Genomic DNA, 25,402 nt, shown 5'->3' on the forward strand with positions numbered 1-25,402 from the left:
TGTACCTGTCCTGGGAGAGCTCGATGCTGACACTGGGTATAAAGTGGGGGACACTGTCAGGGTAATGTAGAGGGAGCTCTACACCGTATCTAACCCGTGCTGTGCCTGTCCTGGGAGAGCTCGATGCTGACACTGGGAATAAAGTGGGGGGGACACTGTCAGGGTAATGTAGAGGGAGCTCTCCACTGTATCTAACCCGTGCTGTACCTGTCCTGGGAGAGCTCGATGCTGACACTGGGTATAAAGTGGGGGACACACTGTCAGGGTAATGTAGAGGGAGCTCTACACTGTATCTAAACCGTGCTGTACCTGTCCTGGGAGAGCTCGATGCTGACACTGGGTATAAAGTGGGGGGGACACTGTCAGGGTAATGTAGAGGGAGCTCTACACTGTATCTAACCCGTGCTGTACCTGTCCTGGGAGCTCGATGCTGACACTGGGTATAAAGAGGGGGACACACTGTCAGGGTAATGTAGAGGGAGCTCTACACTGTATCTAACCCGTGCTGTACCTGTCCTGGGAGAGCTCGATGCTGACACTGGGTATAAAGTGGGGGACACACTGTCAGGGAAATGTAGAGGGAGCTCTACACTGTATCTAACCCGTGCTGTACCTGTCCTGGGAGAGCTCGATGCTGACACTGGGTATAAAGTGGGGGGGGACACTGTCAGGGTAATGTAGAGGGAGCTCTACACTGTATCTAACCCGTGCTGTACCTGTCCTGGGAGAGCTCGATGCTGACACTGGGTATAAAGTGGGGGGGACACTGTCAGGGTAATGTAGAGGGAGCTCTACACTGTATCTAACCCGTGCTGTACCTGTCCTGGGAGAGCTCGATGCTGACACTGGGTATAAAGTGGGGGACACACTGTCAGGGTAATGTAGAGGGAGCTCTACACTGTATCTAACCCGTGCTGTACCTGTTCTGGGAGAGCTCGATGCTGACACTGGGTATAAAGTGGGGGACACACTGTCAGGGTAATGTAGAGGGAGCTCTACACTGTATCTAACCCGTGCTGTACCTGTCCTGGGAGCACTCGGTGCTGACACTGGGTATAAAGTGGGGGACACACTGTCAGGGTAATGTAGAGGGAGATCTACACTGTATCTAACCCGTGCTGTACCTGTCCGGGAGAGCTCGATGCTGACACTGGGTATAAAGTGGGGGACACACTGTCAGGGTAATGTAGAGGGAGCTCTACACTGTATCTAACCCGTGCTGTACCTGTCCTGGGAGCTCGATGCTGACACTGGGGCTAAAGTGAGGGACACACTGTCAGGGTAATGTAGAGGGAGCTCTACACTGTATCTAACCCGTGCTGTACCTGTCCTGGGAGAGCTCGATGCTGACACTGGGTATAAAGTGGGGGACACACTGTCAGGGTAATGTAGAGGGAGCTCTACACTGTATCTAACCCGTGCTGTACCTGTCCTGGGAGCACTCGGTGCTGACACTGGGTATAAAGTGGGGGACACACTGTCAGGGTAATGTAGAGGGAGCTCTACACTGTATCTAACCCGTGCTGTACCTGTCCTGGGAGAGCTCGATGCTGACACTGGGAATAAAGTGGGGGGGACACTGTCAGGGTAATGTAGAGGGAGCTCTCCACTGTATCTAACCCGTGCTGTACCTGTCCTGGGAGAGCTCGATGCTGACACTGGGTATAAAGTGGGGGACACACTGTCAGGGTAATGTAGAGGGACCTCTACACTGTATCTAACCCGCGCTGTACCTGTCCTGGGAGAGCTCGATGCTGACACTGGGTATAAAGTGGGGGACACACTGTCAGGGTAATGTAGAGGGAGCTCTACACTGTATCTAAACCGTGCTGTACCTGTCCTGGGAGAGCTCGATGCTGACACTGGGTATAAAGTGGGGGGGACACTGTCAGGGTAATGTAGAGGGAGCTCTACACTGTATCTAACCCGTGCTGTACCTGTCCTGGGAGCTCGATGCTGACACTGGGTATAAAGAGGGGGACACACTGTCAGGGTAATGTAGAGGGAGCTCTACACTGTATCTAACCCGTGCTGTACCTGTCCTGGGAGAGCTCGATGCTGACACTGGGTATAAAGTGGGGGACACACTGTCAGGGAAATGTAGAGGGAGCTCTACACTGTATCTAACCCGTGCTGTACCTGTCCTGGGAGAGCTCGATGCTGACACTGGGTATAAAGTGGGGGGGACACTGTCAGGGTAATGTAGAGGGAGCTCTACACTGTATCTAACCCGTGCTGTACCTGTCCTGGGAGAGCTCGAAGCTGACACTGGGTATAAAGTGGGGGGGACACTGTCAGGGTAATGTAGAGGGAGCTCTACACTGTATCTAACCCGTGCTGTACCTGTCCTGGGAGAGCTCGATGCTGACACTGGGTATAAAGTGGGGGACACACTGTCAGGGTAATGTAGAGGGAGCTCTACACTGTATCTAACCCGTGCTGTACCTGTTCTGGGAGAGCTCGATGCTGACACTGGGTATAAAGTGGGGGACACACTGTCAGGGTAATGTAGAGGGAGCTCTACACTGTATCTAACCCGTGCTGTACCTGTCCTGGGAGCACTCGGTGCTGACACTGGGTATAAAGTGGGGGACACACTGTCAGGGTAATGTAGAGGGAGCTCTACACTGTATCTAACCCGTGCTGTACCTGTCCTGGGAGAGCTCGATGCTGACACTGGGTATAAAGTGGGGGACACACTGTCAGGGTAATGTAGAGGGACCTCTACACTGTATCTAACCCGTGCTGTACCTGTCCTGGGAGCTCGATGCTGACACTGGGGATAAAGTGAGGGACACACTGTCAGGGTAATGTAGAGGGAGCTCTACACTGTATCTAACCCGTGCTGTACCTGTCCTGGGAGAGCTCGATGCTGACACTGGGTATAAAGTGGGGGACACACTGTCAGGGTAATGTAGAGGGAGCTCTACACTGTATCTAACCCGTGCTGTACCTGTCCTGGGAGCACTCGGTGCTGACACTGGGTATAAAGTGGGAGGGACACTGTCAGGGTAATGTAGAGGGAGCTCTACACTGTATCTAACCCGTGCTGTACCTGTCCTGGGAGAGCTCGATGCTGACACTGGGTATAAAGTGAGGGACACACTGTCAGGTTAATGTAGAGGGAGCTCTACACTGTATCTAACCCGTGCTGTACCTCAAACCTGACCTTTGCTCTGTGTTTCCTGCAGTTTGTTGACATCCAGAATTTCTCAACCTCATGGAGTGACGGGCTGGCATTCTGCGCACTCGTCCACAGATTCTTCCCCGAATCCTTCGATTATTCCGGCTTAAACCCCAAAACCCGCAGGCACAACTTCGAGCTGGCTTTCACCACAGCAGAGTGAGTAGCTGGCCGAGGACAGCGAGGGCGAGGGCGGGGGCGAGGGCGAGGGCGAGACACTGGGAGAGAGACACTGGGAGAGAGACACTGGGAGAGAGAGACACTGGGAGAGAGAGAAACTGGGAGAGAGACACTGGGAGAGAGAGACTGGGAGAGAGACACTGGGAGAGAAACACTGGGAGAGAGTGAGAGACACTGGGAGAGAGACACTGGGTGAGAGAGACTGGGAGAGAGAGACACTGGGAGAGAGACACTGGGAGAGAGACAGACACTGGGAGAGAGACACTGGGAGAGAGACACTGGGAGAGAGACACTGAGAGAGAGAGAGACACTGGGAGAGAGAGACACTGGGAGAGAGACACTGGGAGAGAGACACTGGGAGAGAGAGACACTGGGAGAGAGACACTGGGAGAGAGAGACACTATTAGAGAGACACTAGGGGAGAGAGACACTGGGAGAGAGAGACACTGGGAGAGACACTGGGAGAGAGAGACACTGGGAGAGAGAGACACTGTTAGAGAGACACTGGGGGAGAGAGACACTGGGAGAGAGACACTGGGAGAGAGACACTGGGAGAGAGAGACACTGGGAGAGAGACACTGGGAGGGAGAGACACTGGGAGAGAGAGAGAGACACTTGGAGAGAGACACTGGGAGAGAGACACTGGGAGAGAGAGAGAGGCACTCGGAGAGAGACACTGGGAGAGAGAGACTGGGAGAGAGACACTGGGAGAGAGAGACACTGGGAGAGAGAGACACTGGGAGAGAGAGACACTGGGAGAGAAAGACACTGGGAGCGAGACACTGGGAGAGAGACACTGGGAGAGAGACACTGGGAGAGAGACACTGGGAGCGAGACACTGGGAGCGAGACACTGGGAGAGAGACACTGGGAGCGAGACACTGGGAGCGAGACACTGGGAGCGAGACACTGGGAGAGAGACACTGGGAGAGAGACACTGGGAGAGAGACACCGGGAGAGAGACACTGGGAGAGAGACACTGGGAGCGAGACACTGGGAGAGAGAGACACTGGGAGAGAGAGAGAGACACTGGGAGAGAGACACTGGGAGAGAGAGAGAGACACTGGGAGAGAGACACTGGGAGAGAGACACTTGGAGAGGGACACTGGGAGAGAGAGAGAGACACTGGGAGAGAGAGAGAGACACTGGGAGAGAGAGACTGGGAGAGAGAGACACTGGGAGAGAGAGACACTGGGAGAGAGAGACAGTGGGAGAGAGACACTGGGAGAGAGACTGGGAGAGAGAGACAGTGGGAGAGAGACACTGGGAGAGAGACTGGGAGAGAGAGACACTGTTAGAGAGACACTGGGGGAGAGAGAGACTGGGAGAGAGAGACACTGGGAGAGAGACACCGGGAGAGAGACACTGAGAGAGAGAGACAGTGGGAGAGAGACACTGGGAGAGAGAGACTGGGAGAGAGACACTGGGAGAGAGACACTGGGAGAGAGAGACACTGAGAGAGAGACACTGGGAGAGAGAGACACTGGGAGAGAGACACTGGGAGAGAGAGACACTGGGAGAGAGACACTGGGAGAGAGACACTGGGAGAGAGAGACACTGGGAGAGAGACACTGGGAGAGAGACACTGGGAGAGAGAGACACTGGGGGAGACACTGGGAGAGAGAGACACTGGGAGAGAGAGACACTGTTAGAGAGACACTGGGGTAGAGACACTGGGAGAGAGACACTGGGAGAGAGAGAGACTGGGAGAGAGAGAGACACTGGGAGAGAGACACTGGGAGAGAGACACTGGGAGAGAGAGACACTGGGAGAGAGACACTGGGAGAGAGACACTGGGAGAGAGACACTGGGAGAGAGAGACACTGGGAGAGAGAGACACTGGGAGAGAGACGCTGAGAGAGAGAGACACTGGGAGAGAGACACTGGGAGAGAGACACTGGGAGAGATACACTGGGAGAGAGAGACACTGGGAGAGAGAGACACTGGGAGAGAGACACTGGGAGAGATACACTGGGAGAGAGACACTGGGAGAGAGACACTGGGAGAGAGAGAGACTGGGAGAGAGAGAGACACTGGGAGAGAGACACTGGGAGAGAGACACTGGAAGAGAGACACTGGGAGAGAGAGACACTGAGAGAGAGAGACACTGGGAGAGAGACACTGGGAGAGAGACACTGGGAGAGAGACACTGGGAGAGAGACACTGGGAGAGAGAGACAGTGGGAGAGACACTGGGAGAGAGAGACACTGGGAGAGAGACACTGGGAGGGAGACACTGGGAGAGAGAGACACTGGGAGAGAGACACTGGGAGAGAGACACTGGGAGAGAGAGACACTGGGAGAGAGACACTGGGAGAGAGACACTGGGCGAGAGAGACTGGGAGAGAGAGACACTGGGAGAGAGAGACACTGGGAGAGAGAGACACTGGGAGAGAGACACTGGGAGAGAGAGACACTGGGAGAGAGACACTGGGAGAGTGAGACACTGGGAGAGAGGCACTGGGAGAGAGAGACACTGGGAGAGAGAGACACTGGGAGAGAGACACTGGGAGAGAGACACTGGGAGAGAGACACTGGGAGAGAGAGACACTGGGAGAGAGACACTGGGAGAGAGGCACTGGGAGAGAGACACTGGGAGAGAGGCACTGGGAGAGAGGCACTGGGAGAGAGACACTGGGAGAGAGGCACTGGGAGAGAGGCACTGGGAGAGAGACACTGGGAGAGAGAGACACTGGGAGAGAGAGACACTGGGAGAGAGACACTGGGAGAGAGAGACACTGGGAGAGAGACACTGGGAGAGAGAGACACTGGGAGAGAGAGACACTGGGAGAGAGACACTGGGAGAGAGACACTGGGAGAGAGACACTGGGAGAGAGAGACACTGGGAGAGAGAGACACTGGGAGAGAGAGACACTGGGAGAGAGGCACTGGGAGAGAGGCACTGGGAGAGAGGCACTGGGAGAGAGGCACTGGGAGAGAGAGACACTGGGGGAGAGAGACATTGGGAAAGAGACACTGGGAGAGAGACACTGGGAGAGAGACACTGGGAGAGAGAGACACTGGGAGAGAGAGACACTGGGAGAGAGACACTGGGAGAGAGAGACACTGGGAGAGAGACACTGGGAGAGAGACACTGGGAGGGAGACACTGGGAGAGAGAGACACTGGGAGAGAGAGACACTGGGAGCGAGACACTGGGAGAGAGACACTGGGAGTGAGAGACTGGGAGAGAGAGACACTGGGAGCGAGACACTGGGAGAGAGACACTGGGAGAGAGACTGGGAGAGAGAGACACTGAGAGAGAGAGACACTGCGAGAGAGAGACACTGGGAGAGACACTGGGAGAGAGACACTGGGAGAGAGAGAGACTGGGAGAGAGAGACACTGGGAGAGACACTGGGAGAGAGATACTGGGAGAGAGAGACACTGGGAGAGAGACACTGGGAGAGAGACACTGAGAGAGAGAGACAGTGGGAGAGAGACACCGGGAGAGAGACACTGAGAGAGAGAGACACTGGGAGAGAGACACCGGGAGAGAGACACTGGGAGAGAGAGACACTGGGAGAGATACACCGGGAGAGAGACACTGAGAGAGAGAGACAGTGGGAGAGAGACACTGGGAGAGAGAGACACTGGGAGAGAGAGACACTGGGAGAGAGAGACACTGGGAGAGACACTGGGAGCGAGACACTGGGAGAGAGACACTGGGAGTGAGAGACACTGGGAGAGAGAGACACTGGGAGCGAGAAACTGGGAGAGAGACACTGGGAGAGAGACTGGGAGAGAGAGACACTGAGAGAGAGAGACACTGGGAGAGAGAGACACTGGGGGAGACACTGGGAGAGAGACACTGGGAGAGAGACACTGGGAGAGAGACTGGGAGAGAGAGACACTGAGAGAGAGAGACACTGGGAGAGACACTGGGAGAGAGAGACACTGGGAGAGAGAGAGACACTTGGAGAGAGACACTGGGAGAGAGACACTGGGAGAGAGACACTGGGAGGGAGACACTGGGAGAGAGAGACACTGGGAGAGAGAGACACTGGGAGCGAGACACTGGGAGAGAGACACTGGGAGTGAGAGACTGGGAGGGAGACACTGGGAGAGAGAGACACTGGGAGCGAGACACTGGGAGAGAGACACTGGGAGAGAGACTGGGAGAGAGAGACACTGAGAGAGAGAGACACTGGGAGAGAGAGACACTGGGAGAGACACTGGGAGAGAGACACTGGGAGAGAGACACTGGGAGAGAGAGAGACTGGGAGAGAGAGACACTGGGAGAGAGACACTGGGAGAGAGATACTGGGAGAGAGAGACACTGGGAGAGAGACACTGGGAGAGAGACACTGAGAGAGAGAGACAGTGGGAGAGAGACACCGGGAGAGAGACACTGGGAGTGAGAGACACTGGGAGAGAGACACCGGGAGAGAGACACTGAGAGAGAGAGACACTGGGAGAGAGACACCGGGAGAGAGACACTGGGAGAGAAAGACACTGGGAGAGAGACACCGGGAGAGAGACACTGAGAGAGAGAGACAGTGGGAGAGAGACACCGGGAGAGAGACACTGGGAGAGAGAGACACTGGGAGAGAGAGACACTGGGAGAGAGAGACTGGGAGAGAGAGAGAGACACTGGGAGTGAGAGACTGGGAGTGAGAGACTGGGAGAGAGAGACACTGGGAGAGAGAGACACTGGGAGAGAGAGACACTGGGAGAGAGACAATGGGAGAGAGAGAGAGACACTGGGAGTGAGAGACTGGGAGTGAGAGACTGGGAGAGAGAGACACTGGGAGAGAGAGACACTGGGAGAGAGAGACACTGGGAGAGACACTGGGAGCGAGACACTGGGAGAGAGACACTGGGAGTGAGAGACACTGGGAGAGAGAGACACTGGGAGCGAGACACTGGGAGAGAGACACTGGGAGAGAGAGACTGGGAGAGAGAGACACTGGGAGAGAGACTGGGAGAGAGAGACACTGAGAGAGAGAGACACTGGGAGAGAGAGACACTGGGAGAGACACTGGGAGAGAGACACTGGGAGAGAGACACTGGGAGACAGACTGGGAGAGAGAGACACTGAGAGAGAGAGACACTGGGAGAGACACTGGGAGAGAGAGACACTGGGAGAGAGAGAGACACTGGGAGAGAGACACTGGGAGAGAGACACTGGGAGAGAGACACTGGGAGAGAGAGACACTGGGAGAGAGACACTGGGAGAGAGAGAGACACTGGGAGAGAGACACTGGGAGAGAGAGACACTGGGAGAGAGACACTGGGAGAGAGACACTGGGAGAGAGACACTGGGAGAGAGACACCGGGAGAGAGAGAGAGACACTGGGAGAGAGAGACACTGGGAGAGAGACACTGGGAGAGAGAGAGAGACACTGGGAGAGAGAGACACTGGGAGAGAGACACTGGGAGAGAGACACTGGGAGAGAGACACTGGGAGAGAGAGAGAGACACTGGGAGAGAGAGACACTGGGAGAGAGACACTGGGAGAGAGACACTGGGAGAGAGAGAGAGACACTGGGAGAGAGACACTGGGAGAGAGAGACACTGGGAGAGAGACACTGGGAGAGAGGCACTGGGAGAGAGGCACTGGGAGAGAGACACTGTGAGAGAGAGACACTGTGAGAGAGAGACACTGGGAGAGAGGCACTGGGAGAGAGAGACACTGGGAGAGAGACACTGGGAGAGAGAGACACTGGGAGAGAGAGACACTGGGAGAGAGACACTGGGAGAGAGACACTGGGAGAGAGACACTGGGAGAGAGACACTGGGAGAGAGACACTGGGAGAGAGAGACACTGGGAGAGAGAGACACTGGGAGAGAGAGACACTGGGAGAGAGACACTGGGAGAGAGGCACTGGGAGAGAGAGACACTGGGGGAGAGAGACATTGGGGGAGAGAGACATTGGGAGAGAGACACTGGGAGAGAGACACTGGGAGAGAGACACTGGGAGAGAGAGACACTGGGAGAGAGAGACACTGGGAGAGAGAGACACTGGGAGAGAGACACCGGGAGAGAGACACTGGGAGAGAGAGACACTGGGAGAGAGACACCGGGAGAGAGACACTGAGAGAGAGAGACAGTGGGAGAGAGACACTGGGTGAGAGACACTGGGAGAGAGAGACACTGGGAGAGAGAGACACTGGGAGAGAGAGAGACTGGGAGAGAGAGACTGGGAGAGAGAGACACTGGGAGAGAGAGACACTGGGAGCGAGACACTGGGAGAGAGAGACACTGGGAGTGAGAGACTGGGAGAGAGAGACACTGGGAGCGAGACACTGGGAGAGAGACACTGGGAGAGAGACTGGGAGAGAGAGACACTGAGAGAGAGAGACACTGGGATAGAGAGACACTGGGAGAGACACTGGGAGAGAGACACTGGGAGAGAGACACTGGGAGAGAGAGAGACTGGGAGAGAGAGAGACTGGGAGAGAGAGACACTGGGAGAGATACACTGGGAGAGAGATACTGGGAGAGAGACACCGGGAGAGAGACACTGGGAGAGAGAGACACTGGGAGAGAGAGACACTGGGAGAGAGACACTGGGAGAGAGAGACACTGGGAGAGAGAGACACTGGGAGAGAGACACCGGGAGAGAGACACTGGGAGAGAGAGACACTGGGAGAGAGAGACACTGGGAGTGAGAGACTGGGAGAGAGACACTGGGAAGAGACACTGGGAGAGAGACACTGGGAGAGAGACACTGGGAGAGAGAGACACTGAGAGAGAGAGACACTGGGAGAGAGACACTGGGAGAGAGACACTGGGAGAGAGACACTGGGAGAGAGACACTGGGAGAGAGAGACACTGGGAGAGACACTGGGAGAGAGAGACACTGGGAGAGAGACACTGGGAGGGAGACACTGGGAGAGAGAGACACTGGGAGAGAGACACTGGGAGAGAGACACTGGGAGAGAGAGACACTGGGAGAGAGACACTGGGAGAGAGACACTGGGCGAGAGAGACTGGGAGAGAGAGACACTGGGAGAGAGAGACACTGGGAGAGAGACACTGGGAGAGAGAGACACTGGGAGAGAGACACTGGGAGAGAGACACTGGGAGAGTGAGACACTGGGAGAGAGGCACTGGGAGAGAGAGACACTGGGAGAGAGAGACACTGGGAGAGAGACACTGGGAGAGAGACACTGGGAGAGAGACACTGGGAGAGAGAGACACTGGGAGAGAGACACTGGGAGAGAGGCACTGGGAGAGAGACACTGGGAGAGAGGCACTGGGAGAGAGGCACTGGGAGAGAGACACTGGGAGAGAGGCACTGGGAGAGAGACACTGGGAGAGAGAGACACTGGGAGAGAGAGACACTGGGAGAGAGACACACTGGGAGAGAGAGACACTGGGAGAGAGACACTGGGAGAGAGAGACACTGGGAGAGAGAGACACTGGGAGAGAGACACTGGGAGAGAGACACTGGGAGAGAGACACTGGGAGAGAGAGACACTGGGAGAGAGAGACACTGGGAGAGAGACACTGGGAGAGAGACACTGGGAGAGAAGCACTGGGAGAGAGGCACTGGGAGAGAGAGACACTGGGGGAGAGAGACATTGGGAAAGAGACACTGGGAGAGAGACACTGGGAGAGAGACACTGGGAGAGAGAGACACTGGGAGAGAGAGACACTGGGAGAGAGACACTGGGAGAGAGAGACACTGGGAGAGAGAGACACTGGGAGCGAGACACTGGGAGAGAGACACTGGGAGTGAGAGACTGGGAGAGAGAGACACTGGGAGCGAGACACTGGGAGAGAGACACTGGGAGAGAGACTGGGAGAGAGAGACACTGAGAGAGAGAGACACTGGGAGAGAGAGACACTGGGAGAGACACTGGGAGAGAGACACTGGGAGAGAGACACTGGGAGAGAGAGAGACTGGGAGAGAGAGACACTGGGAGAGAGACACTGGGAGAGAGATACTGGGAGAGAGAGACACTGGGAGAGAGACACTGGGAGAGAGACACTGAGAGAGAGAGACACTGGGAGAGAGACACTGGGAGAGAGACTGGGAGAGAGAGACACTGAGAGAGAGAGACACTGGGAGAGAGAGACACTGGGAGAGACACTGGGAGAGAGACACTGGGAGAGAGACACTGGGAGAGAGAGAGACTGGGAGAGAGAGACACTGGGAGAGAGACACTGGGAGAGAGATACTGGGAGAGAGAGACACTGGGAGAGAGACACCGGGAGAGAGACACTGGGAGAGAGAGACACTGGGAGAGAGACACCGGGAGAGAGACACTGAGAGAGAGAGACACTGGGAGAGAGACACCGGGAGAGAGACACTGGGAGAGAGAGACACTGGGAGAGAGACACCGGGAGAGAGACACTGAGAGAGAGAGACAGTGGGAGAGAGACACTGGGAGTGAGAGACTGGGAGAGAGAGACACTGGGAGAGAGAGACACTGGGAGAGAGAGACACTGGGAGAGACACTGGGAGCGAGACACTGGGAGAGAGACACTGGGAGTGAGAGACACTGGGAGAGAGAGACACTGGGAGCGAGACACTGGGAGAGAGACACTGGGAGAGAGACTGGGACAGAGAGACACTGAGAGAGAGAGACACTGGGAGAGAGAGACACTGGGAGAGACACTGGGAGAGAGACACTGGGAGAGAGACACTGGGAGAGAGACTGGGAGAGAGAGACACTGAGAGAGAGAGACACTGGGAGAGACACTGGGAGAGAGAGACACTGGGAGAGAGAGAGACACTGGGAGAGAGACACTGGGAGAGAGACACTGGGAGAGAGACACTGGGAGGGAGACACTGGGAGAGAGAGACACTGGGAGAGAGAGACACTGGGAGCGAGACACTGGGAGAGAGACACTGGGAGTGAGAGACTGGGAGAGAGAGACACTGGGAGCGAGACACTGGGAGAGAGACACTGGGAGAGAGACTGGGAGAGAGAGACACTGAGAGAGAGAGACACTGGGAGAGAGAGACACTGGGAGAGAGAGACACTGGGAGAGACACTGGGAGAGAGACACTGGGAGAGAGAGACACTGGGAGAGAGACACTGGGAGAGAGATACTGGGAGAGAGAGAGACACTGGGAGAGAGACACTGAGAGAGAGAGACAGTGGGAGAGAGACACCGGGAGAGAGACACTGGGAGAGAGAGACACTGGGAGAGAGACACCGGGAGAGAGACACTGAGAGAGAGAGACACTGGGAGAGAGACACCGGGAGAGAGACACTGGGAGAGAGAGACACTGGGTGAGAGACACCGGGAGAGAGACACTGAGAGAGAGAGACAGTGGGAGAGAGACACTGGGAGTGAGAGACTGGGAGAGAGAGACACTGGGAGAGAGAGACACTGGGAGAGAGAGACACTGGGAGAGACACTGGGAGCGAGACACTGGGAGAGAGACACTGGGAGTGAGAGACACTGGGAGAGAGAGACACTGGGAGCGAGACACTGGGAGAGAGACACTGGGAGAGAGACTGGGAGAGAGAGACACTGAGAGAGAGAGACACTGGGAGAGAGAGACACTGGGAGAGACACTGGGAGAGAGACACTGGGAGAGAGACACTGGGAGAGAGACACTGGGAGAGAGACTGGGAGAGAGAGACACTGAGAGAGAGAGACACTGGGAGAGACACTGGGAGAGAGAGACACTGGGAGAGAGAGAGACACTGGGAGAGAGACACTGGGAGAGAGACACTGGGAGAGAGACACTGGGAGAGAGAGACACTGGGAGAGAGAGACACTGGGGGAGTGAGACACTGGGAGAGAGAGAGACACTGGGAGAGAGACACTGGGAGAGAGAGACACTGGGAGAGAGACACTGGGAGAGAGACACTGGGAGAGAGACACTGGGAGAGAGAGACACTGGGAGAGAGACACTGGGAGAGAGAGAGAGACACTGGGAGAGAGACACTGGGAGAGAGAGACACTGGGAGAGAGGCACTGGGAGAGAGGCACTGGGAGAGAGACACTGGGAGAGAGAGACACTGGGAGAGAGAGACACTGGGAGAGAGGCACTGGGAGAGAGAGACACTGGGAGAGAGACACTGGGAGAGAGAGACACTGGGAGAGAGAGACACTGGGAGAGAGACACTGGGAGAGAGACACTGGGAGAGAGACACTGGGAGAGAGACACTGGGAGAGAGAGACACTGGGAGAGAGAGACACTGGGAGAGAGAGACACTGGGAGAGAGGCACTGGGAGAGAGAGACACTGGGGGAGAGAGACATTGGGAGAGAGACACTGGGAGAGAGACACTGGGAGAGAGACACTGGGAGAGAGAGACACTGGGAGAGAGAGACACTGGGAGAGAGACACCGGGAGAGAGACACTGGGAGAGAGAGACACTGGGAGAGAGACACCGGGAGAGAGACACAGAGAGAGAGAGACAGTGGGAGAGAGACACTGGGAGAGAGACACTGGGAGAGAGAGACACTGGGAGAGAGAGACACTGGGAGAGAGAGAGACTGGGAGAGAGAGACTGGGAGAGAGAGACACTGGGAGAGAGAGACACTGGGAGCGAGACACTGGGAGAGAGAGACACTGGGAGTGAGAGACTGGGAGAGAGGGACACTGGGAGCGAGACACTGGGAGAGAGACACTGGGAGAGAGACTGGGAGAGAGAGACACTGAGAGAGAGAGACACTGGGAGAGAGAGACACTGGGAGAGACACTGGGAGAGAGACACTGGGAGAGAGACACTGGGAGAGAGACAGTGGGAGAGAGAGACACTGGGAGAGAGAGACTGGGAGAGAGAGACACTGGGAGAGAGAGACACTGGGAGAGAGAGACACTGAGAGAGAGAGACACTGGGAGAGAGAGACACTGAGAGAGAAAGACACTGGGAGAGAGACACTGGGAGAGAGACACTGGGAGAGAGAGACACTGGGAGAGAGAGACACTGGGAGAGAGACACTGGGAGAGAGAGACACTGGGGGAGAGACACTGGGAGAGAGAGACACTGGGAGAGAGAGACACTGAGAGAGAGACACTGGGAGAGAGAGACACTGGGGGAGAGACACTGGGAGAGAGACACTGGGAGAGAGAGACACTGGGAGAGAGAGACACTGGGAGAGACACTGGGAGAGAGAGACACTGGGAGAGACACTGGGAGAGAGACACTGGGAGAGAGAGACACTGGGTGAGAGAGACACTGGGAGAGAGAGACACTGGGAGAGACACTGGGAGAGAGACACTGGGAGAGAGAGACACTGGGAGAGAGACACCGGGAGAGAGAGAGACAGTGGGAGAGAGACACTGGGAGAGAGACACTGGGAGAGAGACACTGAGAGAGAGACACTGGGAGAGAGAGACACTGGGAGAGAGAGACACTGGGAGAGAGAGACACTGGGAGAGAGAGACACTGGGAGAGAGAGACACTTGGAGAGAGACACTGGGAGAGAGAGACACTGGGAGAGAGAGACACTGGGAGAGAGAGACACCGGGAGAGAGACACTGGTAGAGAGACACTGGGAGAGAGAGACACTGGGAGAGAGAGACACTGGGAGAGAGAGACACTTGGAGAGAGACACTGAGAGAGAGAGACACTGGGAGAGAGAGACACTGGGAGAGAGAGACACTGGGAGAGAGAGACACTGGGAGAGAGAGACACTGGGAGAGAGAGACACTTGGAGAGAGACACTGAGAGAGAGAGACACTGGGAGAGAGAGACACTGGGAGAGAGACACTGGGAGAGAGAGACACTGAGAGAGAGAGACACTGGGAGAGAGAGACACTGGGAGAGAGAGACACTGGGAGAGAGAGACACTGAGAGAGACACTGGGAGAGAGAGACACTGGGAGAGAGACACTGGGAGAGAGACACTGGGAGAGAGAGACACTGGGAGAGAGACACTGGGAGAGAGAGACACTGGGAGAGAGACACTGGGAGAGAGAGACACTGGGAGAGAGAGACACTGGGAGAGAGACACTGGGAGAGAGAGACACTGGGAGAGAGACACTGGGAGAGAGAGACACTGAGAGAGAGAGACACTGGGAGAGACACTGGGAGAGAGAGACACTGGGAGAGAGAGAGACACTGGGAGAGAGACACTGGGAGAGAGACACTGGGAGAGAGACACTGGGAGAGAGAGAGACACTGGGAGAGAGACACTGGGAGAGAGAGACACTGGGAGAGAGACACTGGGAGAGAGAGAGAGACACTGGGAGAGAGACACAGGGAGAGAGAGACACTGGGAGAGAGACACTGGGAGAGAGACACTGGGAGAGAGACACTGGGAGAGAGAGACACTGGGAGAGAGAGAGACACTGGGAGAGAGACACTGGGAGAGAGACACTGGGAGAGAGACACTGGGAGAGAGAGACACTGGGAGAGAGACACTGGGAGAGAGAGACACTGGGAGAGAGACACTGGGAGAGAGACACTCGGAGAGAGAGAGAGACACTGTGAGAGAGACACTGGGAGAGAGAGACACTGGGAGAGAGAGACACTGGGAGAGAGAAACTGGGAGAGAGACACTGGGAGAGAGACAGTGGGAGAGAGACACTGGGAGAGAGAGACACTGGGAGAGAGACACTGGGAGAGAGACACTGGGAGAGAGACACTGGGAGAGAGAGACACTGGGAGAGAGAGACACTGGGAGAGAGAGACACTGGGAGAGAGACAATGGGAGAGAGACACTGGGAGAGAGAGAGACTGGGAGAGAGATACACTGGGAGAGAGACACTGGGAGAGAGGCACTGGGGGAGAGAGACACTGGGAGTGAGACACTGGGAGAGAGACACTGGGAGAGAGAGAGACACTGGGAGAGAGACACTGGGAGAGATACACTGGGAGAGAGAGACACTGGGAGAGATACACTGGGAGAGAGATACTGGGAGAGAGAGACACTGGGAGAGATACACTGGGAGAGAGAGACACTGTGAGAGAGAGACACTGGGAGAGAGACACCGGGAGAGAGACACTGGGAGAGAGACACTCGGAGAGAGAGAGATTCAGAGAGAGAGAGACACTGGGAGAGAGGCACTGGGAGAGAGGCACTGGGAGAGAGACACTGGGAGAGAGACACTGGGAGAGAGAGACACTGGGAGAGAGACACTGGGAGAGAGGCACTGGGAGAGAGGCACTGGGAGAGAGACACTGGGAGAGAGACACACTGGGAGAGAGAGACACTGGGAGAGAGGCACTGGGAGAGAGACACTGGGAGAGAGAGCCACGGAGAGAGAGAGAGACACTGGGAGAGAGACACTTGGAGAGAGACACTGGGAGAGAGAGACACTGGGAGAGACACTGGGAGAGAGACACTGGGAGAGAGACACTGGGAGAGAGAGACACAGGGAGAGAGAGACACTAGGCGAGAGAGACACTGGGAAAGGGACACTGGGAGAGAGACACTGGGAAAGGGACACTGGGAGAGAGACACTGGGAAAGGGACACTGGGAGAGAGAGACACTGGGAGAGAGACACTGGGAGAGAGAGACACTGGGAGAGAGAGACACTGGGAGAGAGACACTGGGAGAGAGACACTGGGAGAGAGACACTGGGAGAGATAGACACTGGGAGAGAGAGACACTGGGAGAGAGACACTGCGAGAGAGACACTGGGAGAGAGACACTGGGAGAGAGAGAGACACTGGGAGAGAGAGACTGGGAAAGAGACACTGGGAGAGAGACACTGGGAGAGAGACACTGGGAGAGAGAGACACTGGGAGAGAGAGACACTGGGAGAGAGACACTGGGAGGGAGAGACACTGGGAGGGAAAGACACTGGGAGAGAGAGAGAGACACTTGGAGAGAGACACTGGGAGAGAGACACTGGGAGAGAGACACTGGGAGAGAGAGAGAGACACTGGGAGAGAGAGACACTGGGAGAGAGAGACTGGGAGAGAGGCACTGGGAGAGAGACACTGGGAGAGAGAGACTGGGAGAGAGACACTGGGAGAGAGACACTGGGAGAGAGACACTGGGAGCGAGACACTGGGAGAGAAAGACACTGGGAGAGAGACACTGGGAGCGAGACACTGGGAGCGAGACACTGGGAGAGAGACACTGGGAGAGAGAGACTGGGAGAGAGACACTGGGAGAGAGACACTGGGAGCGAGACACTGGGAGAGAGAGACATTGGGAGAGAGAGAGAGACACTGGGAGAGAGAGACTTGGAGAGAGACACTGGGAGAGAGAGACTGGGAGAGAGAGACACTGGGAGAGACACTGGGAGAGAGAGACACTGGGAGAGACACTGTTAGAGAGACACTGGGGGAGAGAGACACTGGGAGAGAGAGACACTGGGAGAGCGAGACACTGGGAGAGACACTGTTAGAGAGACACTGGGGGAGAGAGACACTGGGAGAGAGACACTGGGGGAGAGAGACACTGGGAGAGAGAGACACTGGGAGAGACACTGGGAGAGAGAGACACTGGGAGAGACACTGTTAGAGAGACACTGGGGGAGAGAGACACTGGGAGAGAGAGACACTCGGAGAGAGAGACACTGGGAGAGACACTGGGGGAGAGAGACACTGGGAGAGAGAGACACTGGGAGAGAGACACTGGGAGAGAGAGACACTGGGAGAGAGAGACACTGGGAGAGACACTGGGAGAGAGAGACACTGGGAGAGACACTGTTAGGGAGACACTGGGGGAGAGAGACACTGGGAGAGAGAGAGACTGGGAGAGAGAGAGACACTGGGAGAGAGAGACACTGGGAGAGAGAGACACTGGGAGAGAGACACTGGGAGAGAGAGACACTGAAAGAGAGAGACACTGGGAGAGAGACACTGGGAGAGAGACACTCGGATAGAGAGAGAGACACTGGAAGAGAGACACTGGGAGAGAGAGACACTGGGAGAGACACTGGGAGAGAGAGACACTGGGAGAGACACTGGGAGAGAGAGACACTGGGAGAGAGAGACACTGTTAGAGAGACACTGGGGGAGAGAGACACTGGGAGAGAGAGACACTGGGAGAGAGACACTGTGAGAGAGAGACACTGGGAGAGAGACACTGGGAGAGAGAGACACTGGGAGAGACACTGGGAGAGAGACACTGGGAGAGAGACACTGGGAGAGAGAGACACTGGGAGAGAGACACTGGGAGAGAGAGACACTGGGAGAGAGACACTGGGAGAGAGACACTGGGAGAGAGACACTGGGAGAGAGACACTGGGAGAGAGGCACTGGGAGAGAGACACTGGGAGAGAGAGACACTGGGAGAGAGACACTGGGAGAGAGAGACACTGGGAGAGAGACACTGGGAGAGAGAGACACTGGGAGAGAGACACTGGGAGAGAGACATTGGGAGAGAGACACTGGGAGAGAGACACTGGGAGAGAGACACTGGGAGAGAGGCACTAGGAGAGAGAGACACTGGGAGAGAGACACTGGGAGAGAGACACTGGGAGAGAGACACTGGGAGAGAGGCACTAGGATGGAGAGACACTGGGAGAGAGGCACTGGGAGAGAGAGACACTGGGAGAGAGACACTGGGAGAGAGACACTGGGAGAGAGGCACTAGGAGAGAGAGACACTGGGAGAGAGAGACACTGGGCGAGAGACACTGGGCGAGAGAGACTGGGAGAGAGAGACACTGGGAGAGAGACACTGGGAGAGAGAGACTGGGAGAGAGAGACACTGGGAGAGAGAGACTGGGAGAGAGACACTGGGAGAGAGACACTGGGAGAGAGACACTGGGAGAGAGACACTGGGAGAGAGAGACACTGGGAGAGAGAGACACTGGGAGAGAGGCACTGGGAGAGAGACACTGGGAGAGAGACACTGGGAGAGAGACACTGGGCGAGAGAGACTGGGAGAGAGAGACACTGGGAGAGTGACACTGGGAGAGAGAGACTGGGAGAGAGAGACACTGGGAGAGAGAGACTGGGAGAGAGACACTGGGAGAGAGACACTGGGAGAGAGACACTGGGAGAGAGACACTGGGAGAGAGACACTGGGAGAGAGACACTGGGAGAGAGAGACACTGGGAGAGAGGCACTGGGAGAGAGAGACACTGGGGGAGAGAGACATTGGGAGAGAGACACTGGGAGAGAGGCACTGGGAGAGAGGCACTGGGAGAGAGACACTGGGAGAGAGAGACACTGGGAGAGAGAGACACTGGGAGAGAGACACTGGGAGAGAGAGACACTGGGAGAGAGACACTGGGAGAGAGACACTGGGAGAGAGTCACTGGGAGAGAGACACTGGGAGAGAGACACTGGGAGAGAGAGACACTGGGAGAGACACTGGGAGAGAGAGACACTGGGAGAGAGACACTGGGAGAGAGAGACACTGGGAGAGAGACACTGGGAGAGAGAGACACTGGGAGAGAGACACTGGGAGAGAGACACTGGGAGAGAGACACCGGGAGAGAGACACTGGGAGAGAGGCACTGGGAGAGAGACACTGGGAGAGAGAGACACTGGGAGAGAGACACTGGGAGAGAGAGACACTGGGAGAGAGACACTGGGAGAGAGAGACACTGGGAGAGAGACACTGGGAGAGAGACATTGGGAGAGAGACACTGGGAGAGAGACACTGGGAGAGAGACACTGGGAGAGAGGCACTAGGAGAGAGAGACACTGGGAGAGAGACACTGGGAGAGAGACACTGGGAGAGAGACACTGGGAGAGAGACACTGGGAGAGAGGCACTAGGAGAGAGAGACACTGGGAGAGAGGCACTGGGAGAGAGAGACACTGGGAGAGAGACACTGGGAGAGAGACACTGGGAGAGAGGCACTAGGAGAGAGAGACACTGGGAGAGAGAGACACTGGGAGAGAGGCACTGGGAGAGAGACACTGGGAGAGAGAGACACTGGGAGAGAGAGACACTGGGAGAGAGACACTGGGAGAGAGAGACACTGGGAGAGAGACACTGGGAGAGAGAGACACTGGGAGAGAGAGACACTGGGAGAGAGACACTGGGAGAGAGACACTGGGAGAGAGACACTGGGAGAGAGAGACACTGGGAGAGAGAGACACTGGGAGAGAGGCACTGGGAGAGAGGCACTGGGAGAGAGGCACTGGGAGAGAGAGACACTGGGGGAGAGAGACATTGGGAGAGAGACACTGGGAGAGAGACACTGGGAGAGAGACACTGGGAGAGAGAGACACTGGGAGAGAGGCACTGGGAGAGAGAGAGACTGGGAGAGAGAGACACTGGGAGAGAGACACTGAGAGAGAGAGACACTGGGAGAGAGAGACACTGGGAGAGAGAGACACTGTGAAATGGACACTGGGAGAGAGAGACACTGGGAGAGAGAGACACTGGGAGAGAGAGACACTGTGAAATGGACACTGGGAGAGAGAGACACTGGGAGAGAGAGACACTTGGAGAGAGACACTGGGAGAGAAAGACACTGGGAGAGAGACACTGGGAGAGAGAGACACTGGGAGAGAGAGACACTGGGAGAGAGACACCGGGAGAGAGACACTGGGAGAGAGAGACACTGGGAGAGAGACACCGGGAGAGAGACACTGAGAGAGAGAGACAGTGGGAGAGAGACACTGTTAGAGAGACACTGGGGGAGAGAGACACTGGGAGAGAGACACTGGGGGAGAGAGACACTGGGAGAGAGAGACACTGGGAGAGACACTGGGAGAGAGAGACACTGGGAGAGACACTGTTAGAGAGACACTGGGGGAGAGAGACACTGGGAGAGAGAGACACTCGGAGAGAGAGACACTGGGAGAGACACTGGGGGAGAGAGACACTGGGAGAGAGAGACACTGGGAGAGAGACACTGGGAGAGAGAGACACTGGGAGAGAGAGACACTGGGAGAGACACTGGGAGAGAGAGACACTGGGAGAGACACTGTTAGGGAGACACTGGGGGAGAGAGACACTGGGAGAGAGAGAGACTGGGAGAGAGAGAGACACTGGGAGAGAGAGACACTGGGAGAGAGAGACACTGGGAGAGAGACACTGGGAGAGAGAGACACTGAAAGAGAGAGACACTGGGAGAGAGACACTGGGAGAGAGACACTCGGATAGAGAGAGAGACACTGGGAGAGAGACACTGGGAGAGAGAGACACTGGGAGAGACACTGGGAGAGAGAGACACTGGGAGAGACACTGGGAGAGAGAGACACTGGGAGAGAGAGACACTGTTAGAGAGACACTGGGGGAGAGAGACACTGGGAGAGAGAGACACTGGGAGAGAGACACTGTGAGAGAGAGACACTGGGAGAGAGACACTGGGAGAGAGAGACACTGGGAGAGACACTGGGAGAGAGACACTGGGAGAGAGACACTGGGAGAGAGAGACACTGGGAGAGAGACACTGGGAGAGAGAGACACTGGGAGAGAGACACTGGGAGAGAGACACTGGGAGAGAGACACTGGGAGAGAGACACTGGGAGAGAGGCACTGGGAGAGAGACACTGGGAGAGAGAGACACTGGGAGAGAGACACTGGGAGAGAGAGACACTGGGAGAGAGACACTGGGAGAGAGAGACACTGGGAGAGAGACACTGGGAGAGAGACATTGGGAGAGAGACACTGGGAGAGAGACACTGGGAGAGAGACACTGGGAGAGAGGCACTAGGAGAGAGAGACACTGGGAGAGAGACACTGGGAGAGAGACACTGGGAGAGAGACACTGGGAGAGAGGCACTAGGATGGAGAGACACTGGGAGAGAGGCACTGGGAGAGAGAGACACTGGGAGAGAGACACTGGGAGAGAGACACTGGGAGAGAGGCACTAGGAGAGAGAGACACTGGGAGAGAGAGACACTGGGCGAGAGACACTGGGCGAGAGAGACTGGGAGAGAGAGACACTGGGAGAGAGACACTGGGAGAGAGAGACTGGGAGAGAGAGACACTGGGAGAGAGAGACTGGGAGAGAGACACTGGGAGAGAGACACTGGGAGAGAGACACTGGGAGAGAGACACTGGGAGAGAGAGACACTGGGAGAGAGAGACACTGGGAGAGAGGCACTGGGAGAGAGACACTGGGAGAGAGACACTGGGAGAGAGACACTGGGCGAGAGAGACTGGGAGAGAGAGACACTGGGAGAGTGACACTGGGAGAGAGAGACTGGGAGAGAGAGACACTGGGAGAGAGAGACTGGGAGAGAGACACTGGGAGAGAGACACTGGGAGAGAGACACTGGGAGAGAGACACTGGGAGAGAGACACTGGGAGAGAGACACTGGGAGAGAGAGACACTGGGAGAGAGGCACTGGGAGAGAGAGACACTGGGGGAGAGAGACATTGGGAGAGAGACACTGGGAGAGAGGCACTGGGAGAGAGGCACTGGGAGAGAGACACTGGGAGAGAGAGACACTGGGAGAGAGAGACACTGGGAGAGAGACACTGGGAGAGAGAGACACTGGGAGAGAGACACTGGGAGAGAGACACTGGGAGAGAGTCACTGGGAGAGAGACACTGGGAGAGAGACACTGGGAGAGAGAGACACTGGGAGAGACACTGGGAGAGAGAGACACTGGGAGAGAGACACTGGGAGAGAGAGACACTGGGAGAGAGACACTGGGAGAGAGAGACACTGGGAGAGAGACACTGGGAGAGAGACACTGGGAGAGAGACACCGGGAGAGAGACACTGGGAGAGAGGCACTGGGAGAGAGACACTGGGAGAGAGAGACACTGGGAGAGAGACACTGGGAGAGAGAGACACTGGGAGAGAGACACTGGGAGAGAGAGACACTGGGAGAGAGACACTGGGAGAGAGACATTGGGAGAGAGACACTGGGAGAGAGACACTGGGAGAGAGACACTGGGAGAGAGGCACTAGGAGAGAGAGACACTGGGAGAGAGACACTGGGAGAGAGACACTGGGAGAGAGACACTGGGAGAGAGACACTGGGAGAGAGGCACTAGGAGAGAGAGACACTGGGAGAGAGGCACTGGGAGAGAGAGACACTGGGAGAGAGACACTGGGAGAGAGACACTGGGAGAGAGGCACTAGGAGAGAGAGACACTGGGAGAGAGAGACACTGGGAGAGAGGCACTGGGAGAGAGACACTGGGAGAGAGAGACACTGGGAGAGAGAGACACTGGGAGAGAGACACTGGGAGAGAGAGACACTGGGAGAGAGACACTGGGAGAGAGAGACACTGGGAGAGAGAGACACTGGGAGAGAGACACTGGGAGAGAGACACTGGGAGAGAGACACTGGGAGAGAGAGACACTGGGAGAGAGAGACACTGGGAGAGAGGCACTGGGAGAGAGGCACTGGGAGAGAGGCACTGGGAGAGAGAGACACTGGGGGAGAGAGACATTGGGAGAGAGACACTGGGAGAGAGACACTGGGAGAGAGACACTGGGAGAGAGAGACACTGGGAGAGAGGCACTGGGAGAGAGAGAGACTGGGAGAGAGAGACACTGGGAGAGAGACACTGAGAGAGAGAGACACTGGGAGAGAGAGACACTGGGAGAGAGAGACACTGTGAAATGGACACTGGGAGAGAGAGACACTGGGAGAGAGAGACACTGGGAGAGAGAGACACTGTGAAATGGACACTGGGAGAGAGAGACACTGGGAGAGAGAGACACTTGGAGAGAGACACTGGGAGAGAAAGACACTGGGAGAGAGACACTGGGAGAGAGAGACACTGGGAGAGAGAGACACTGGGAGAGAGACACCGGGAGAGAGACACTGGGAGAGAGAGACACTGGGAGAGAGACACCGGGAGAGAGACACTGAGAGAGAGAGACAGTGGGAGAGAGACACTGGGAGAGAGAGACACTGGGAGAGAGAGACACTGGGAGAGAGACACTGGGAGAGAGAGACACTGGGAGAGAGATACTGGGAGAGAGAGACACTGGGAGAGATACACTGGGAGAGAGAGACACTGGGAGAGATACACTGGGAGAGAGAGACACTGGGAGAGAGACACTGGGAGAGAGAGACTGGGAGAGAGACACTGGGGGAGAGAGACACTGGGAGAGAGACACTGGGAGAGAGAGACTGGGAGAGAGACACCGGGAGAGAGAGACACTGGGAGAGAGAGACACTGGGAGAGAGAGACACTGGGAGAGAGACACCGGGAGAGAGACACTGGTAGAGAGAGACACTGGGAGAGAGAGACACTGGGAGAGAGAGACACTGGGAGAGAGACACTGGGAGAGAGAGACACTGGGAGAGAGAGACACTGGGAGAGAGAGACACTGGGAGAGAGACACTGGGAGAGAGAGACACTGGGAGAGAGAGACACTGGGAGAGAGAGACACTGGGAGAGAGACACTGGGAGAGAGAGACACTGGGAGAGAGAGACACTGGGAGAGAGAGACACTGGGAGAGAGACACTGGGAGAGAGACACTGGGAGAGAGACACCGGGAGAGAGACACCGGGAGAGAGACACCGGGAGAGAGACACTGAGAGAGAGACACTGGGAGAGAGACACTGGGAGAGAGACACTGGGAGTGAGAGACTGGGAGCGAGACACTGGGAGAGAGACACTGGGAGAGAGAGACACTGAGAGAGAGAGACACTGGGAGAGAGAGACACTGGGAGAGACACTGGGAGAGAGACACTGGGAGAGAGAGACACTGGGAGAGAGAGACTGGGAGAGAGACACTGGGAGAGAGAGAGAGACACTGAGAGAGAGACACTGGGAGAGAGACACTGGGAGAGAGAGAGAGACACTGGGAGAGAGACACTGGGAGAGAGAGACACTGGGAGAGAGACACTGGGAGAGAGATACTGGGTGAGAGAGACACTGGGAGAGAGACACTGGGAGAGAGAGAGAGACACTGGGAGAGAGACACTGGGAGAGAGAGACACTGGGAGAGAGACACTGGGAGAGAGACTCTGGGAGAGAGACACTCGGAGAGAGAGAGAGACACTGGGAGAGAGACACTGGGAGAGAGAGACACTGGGAGAGACACTGGGAGAGAGAGACACTGGGAGAGAGACACTGGGAGAGAGACACTGGGAGAGAGACACCTGGAGAGAGACACTGGGAGAGAGACACTGGGAGAGAGAGACACTGGGAGAGACACTGGGAGAGAGAGACACTGGGAGAGAGACACTGGGAGAGAGATACACTGGGAGAGAGACACTGGGAGAGAGAGACTGGGAGAGAGAGACACTGGGAGAGAGAGACACTGGGAGAGAGACACTGGGAGAGAGACACTGGGAGAGAGACACTGGGAGAGAGAGACACTGGGAGAGAGACCCTGGG

At 56.4% G+C, this 25,402-nt stretch overlaps 1 protein-coding gene across 2 annotated transcripts in view; it reads left to right on the forward strand.

Annotated features, from left to right (window-relative positions):
- LOC140410100 (smoothelin-like protein 2) overlaps positions 1-25,402 on the forward strand; it is a 177,726-nt gene that overhangs the window by 81,244 nt on the left and 71,080 nt on the right. For both annotated transcript variants that reach the window (XM_072498039.1, XM_072498038.1), the window contains exon 7: positions 3,192-3,343. In XM_072498039.1, the coding sequence (XP_072354140.1) occupies positions 3,192-3,343 (152 nt within the window). The remainder of the gene's footprint in view (positions 1-3,191; positions 3,344-25,402) is intronic.

This window comes from Scyliorhinus torazame, chromosome 4 (genome assembly GCF_047496885.1).
Source record: "Scyliorhinus torazame isolate Kashiwa2021f chromosome 4, sScyTor2.1, whole genome shotgun sequence".
NCBI classification, from domain to species: domain Eukaryota; kingdom Metazoa; phylum Chordata; class Chondrichthyes; order Carcharhiniformes; family Scyliorhinidae; genus Scyliorhinus; species Scyliorhinus torazame.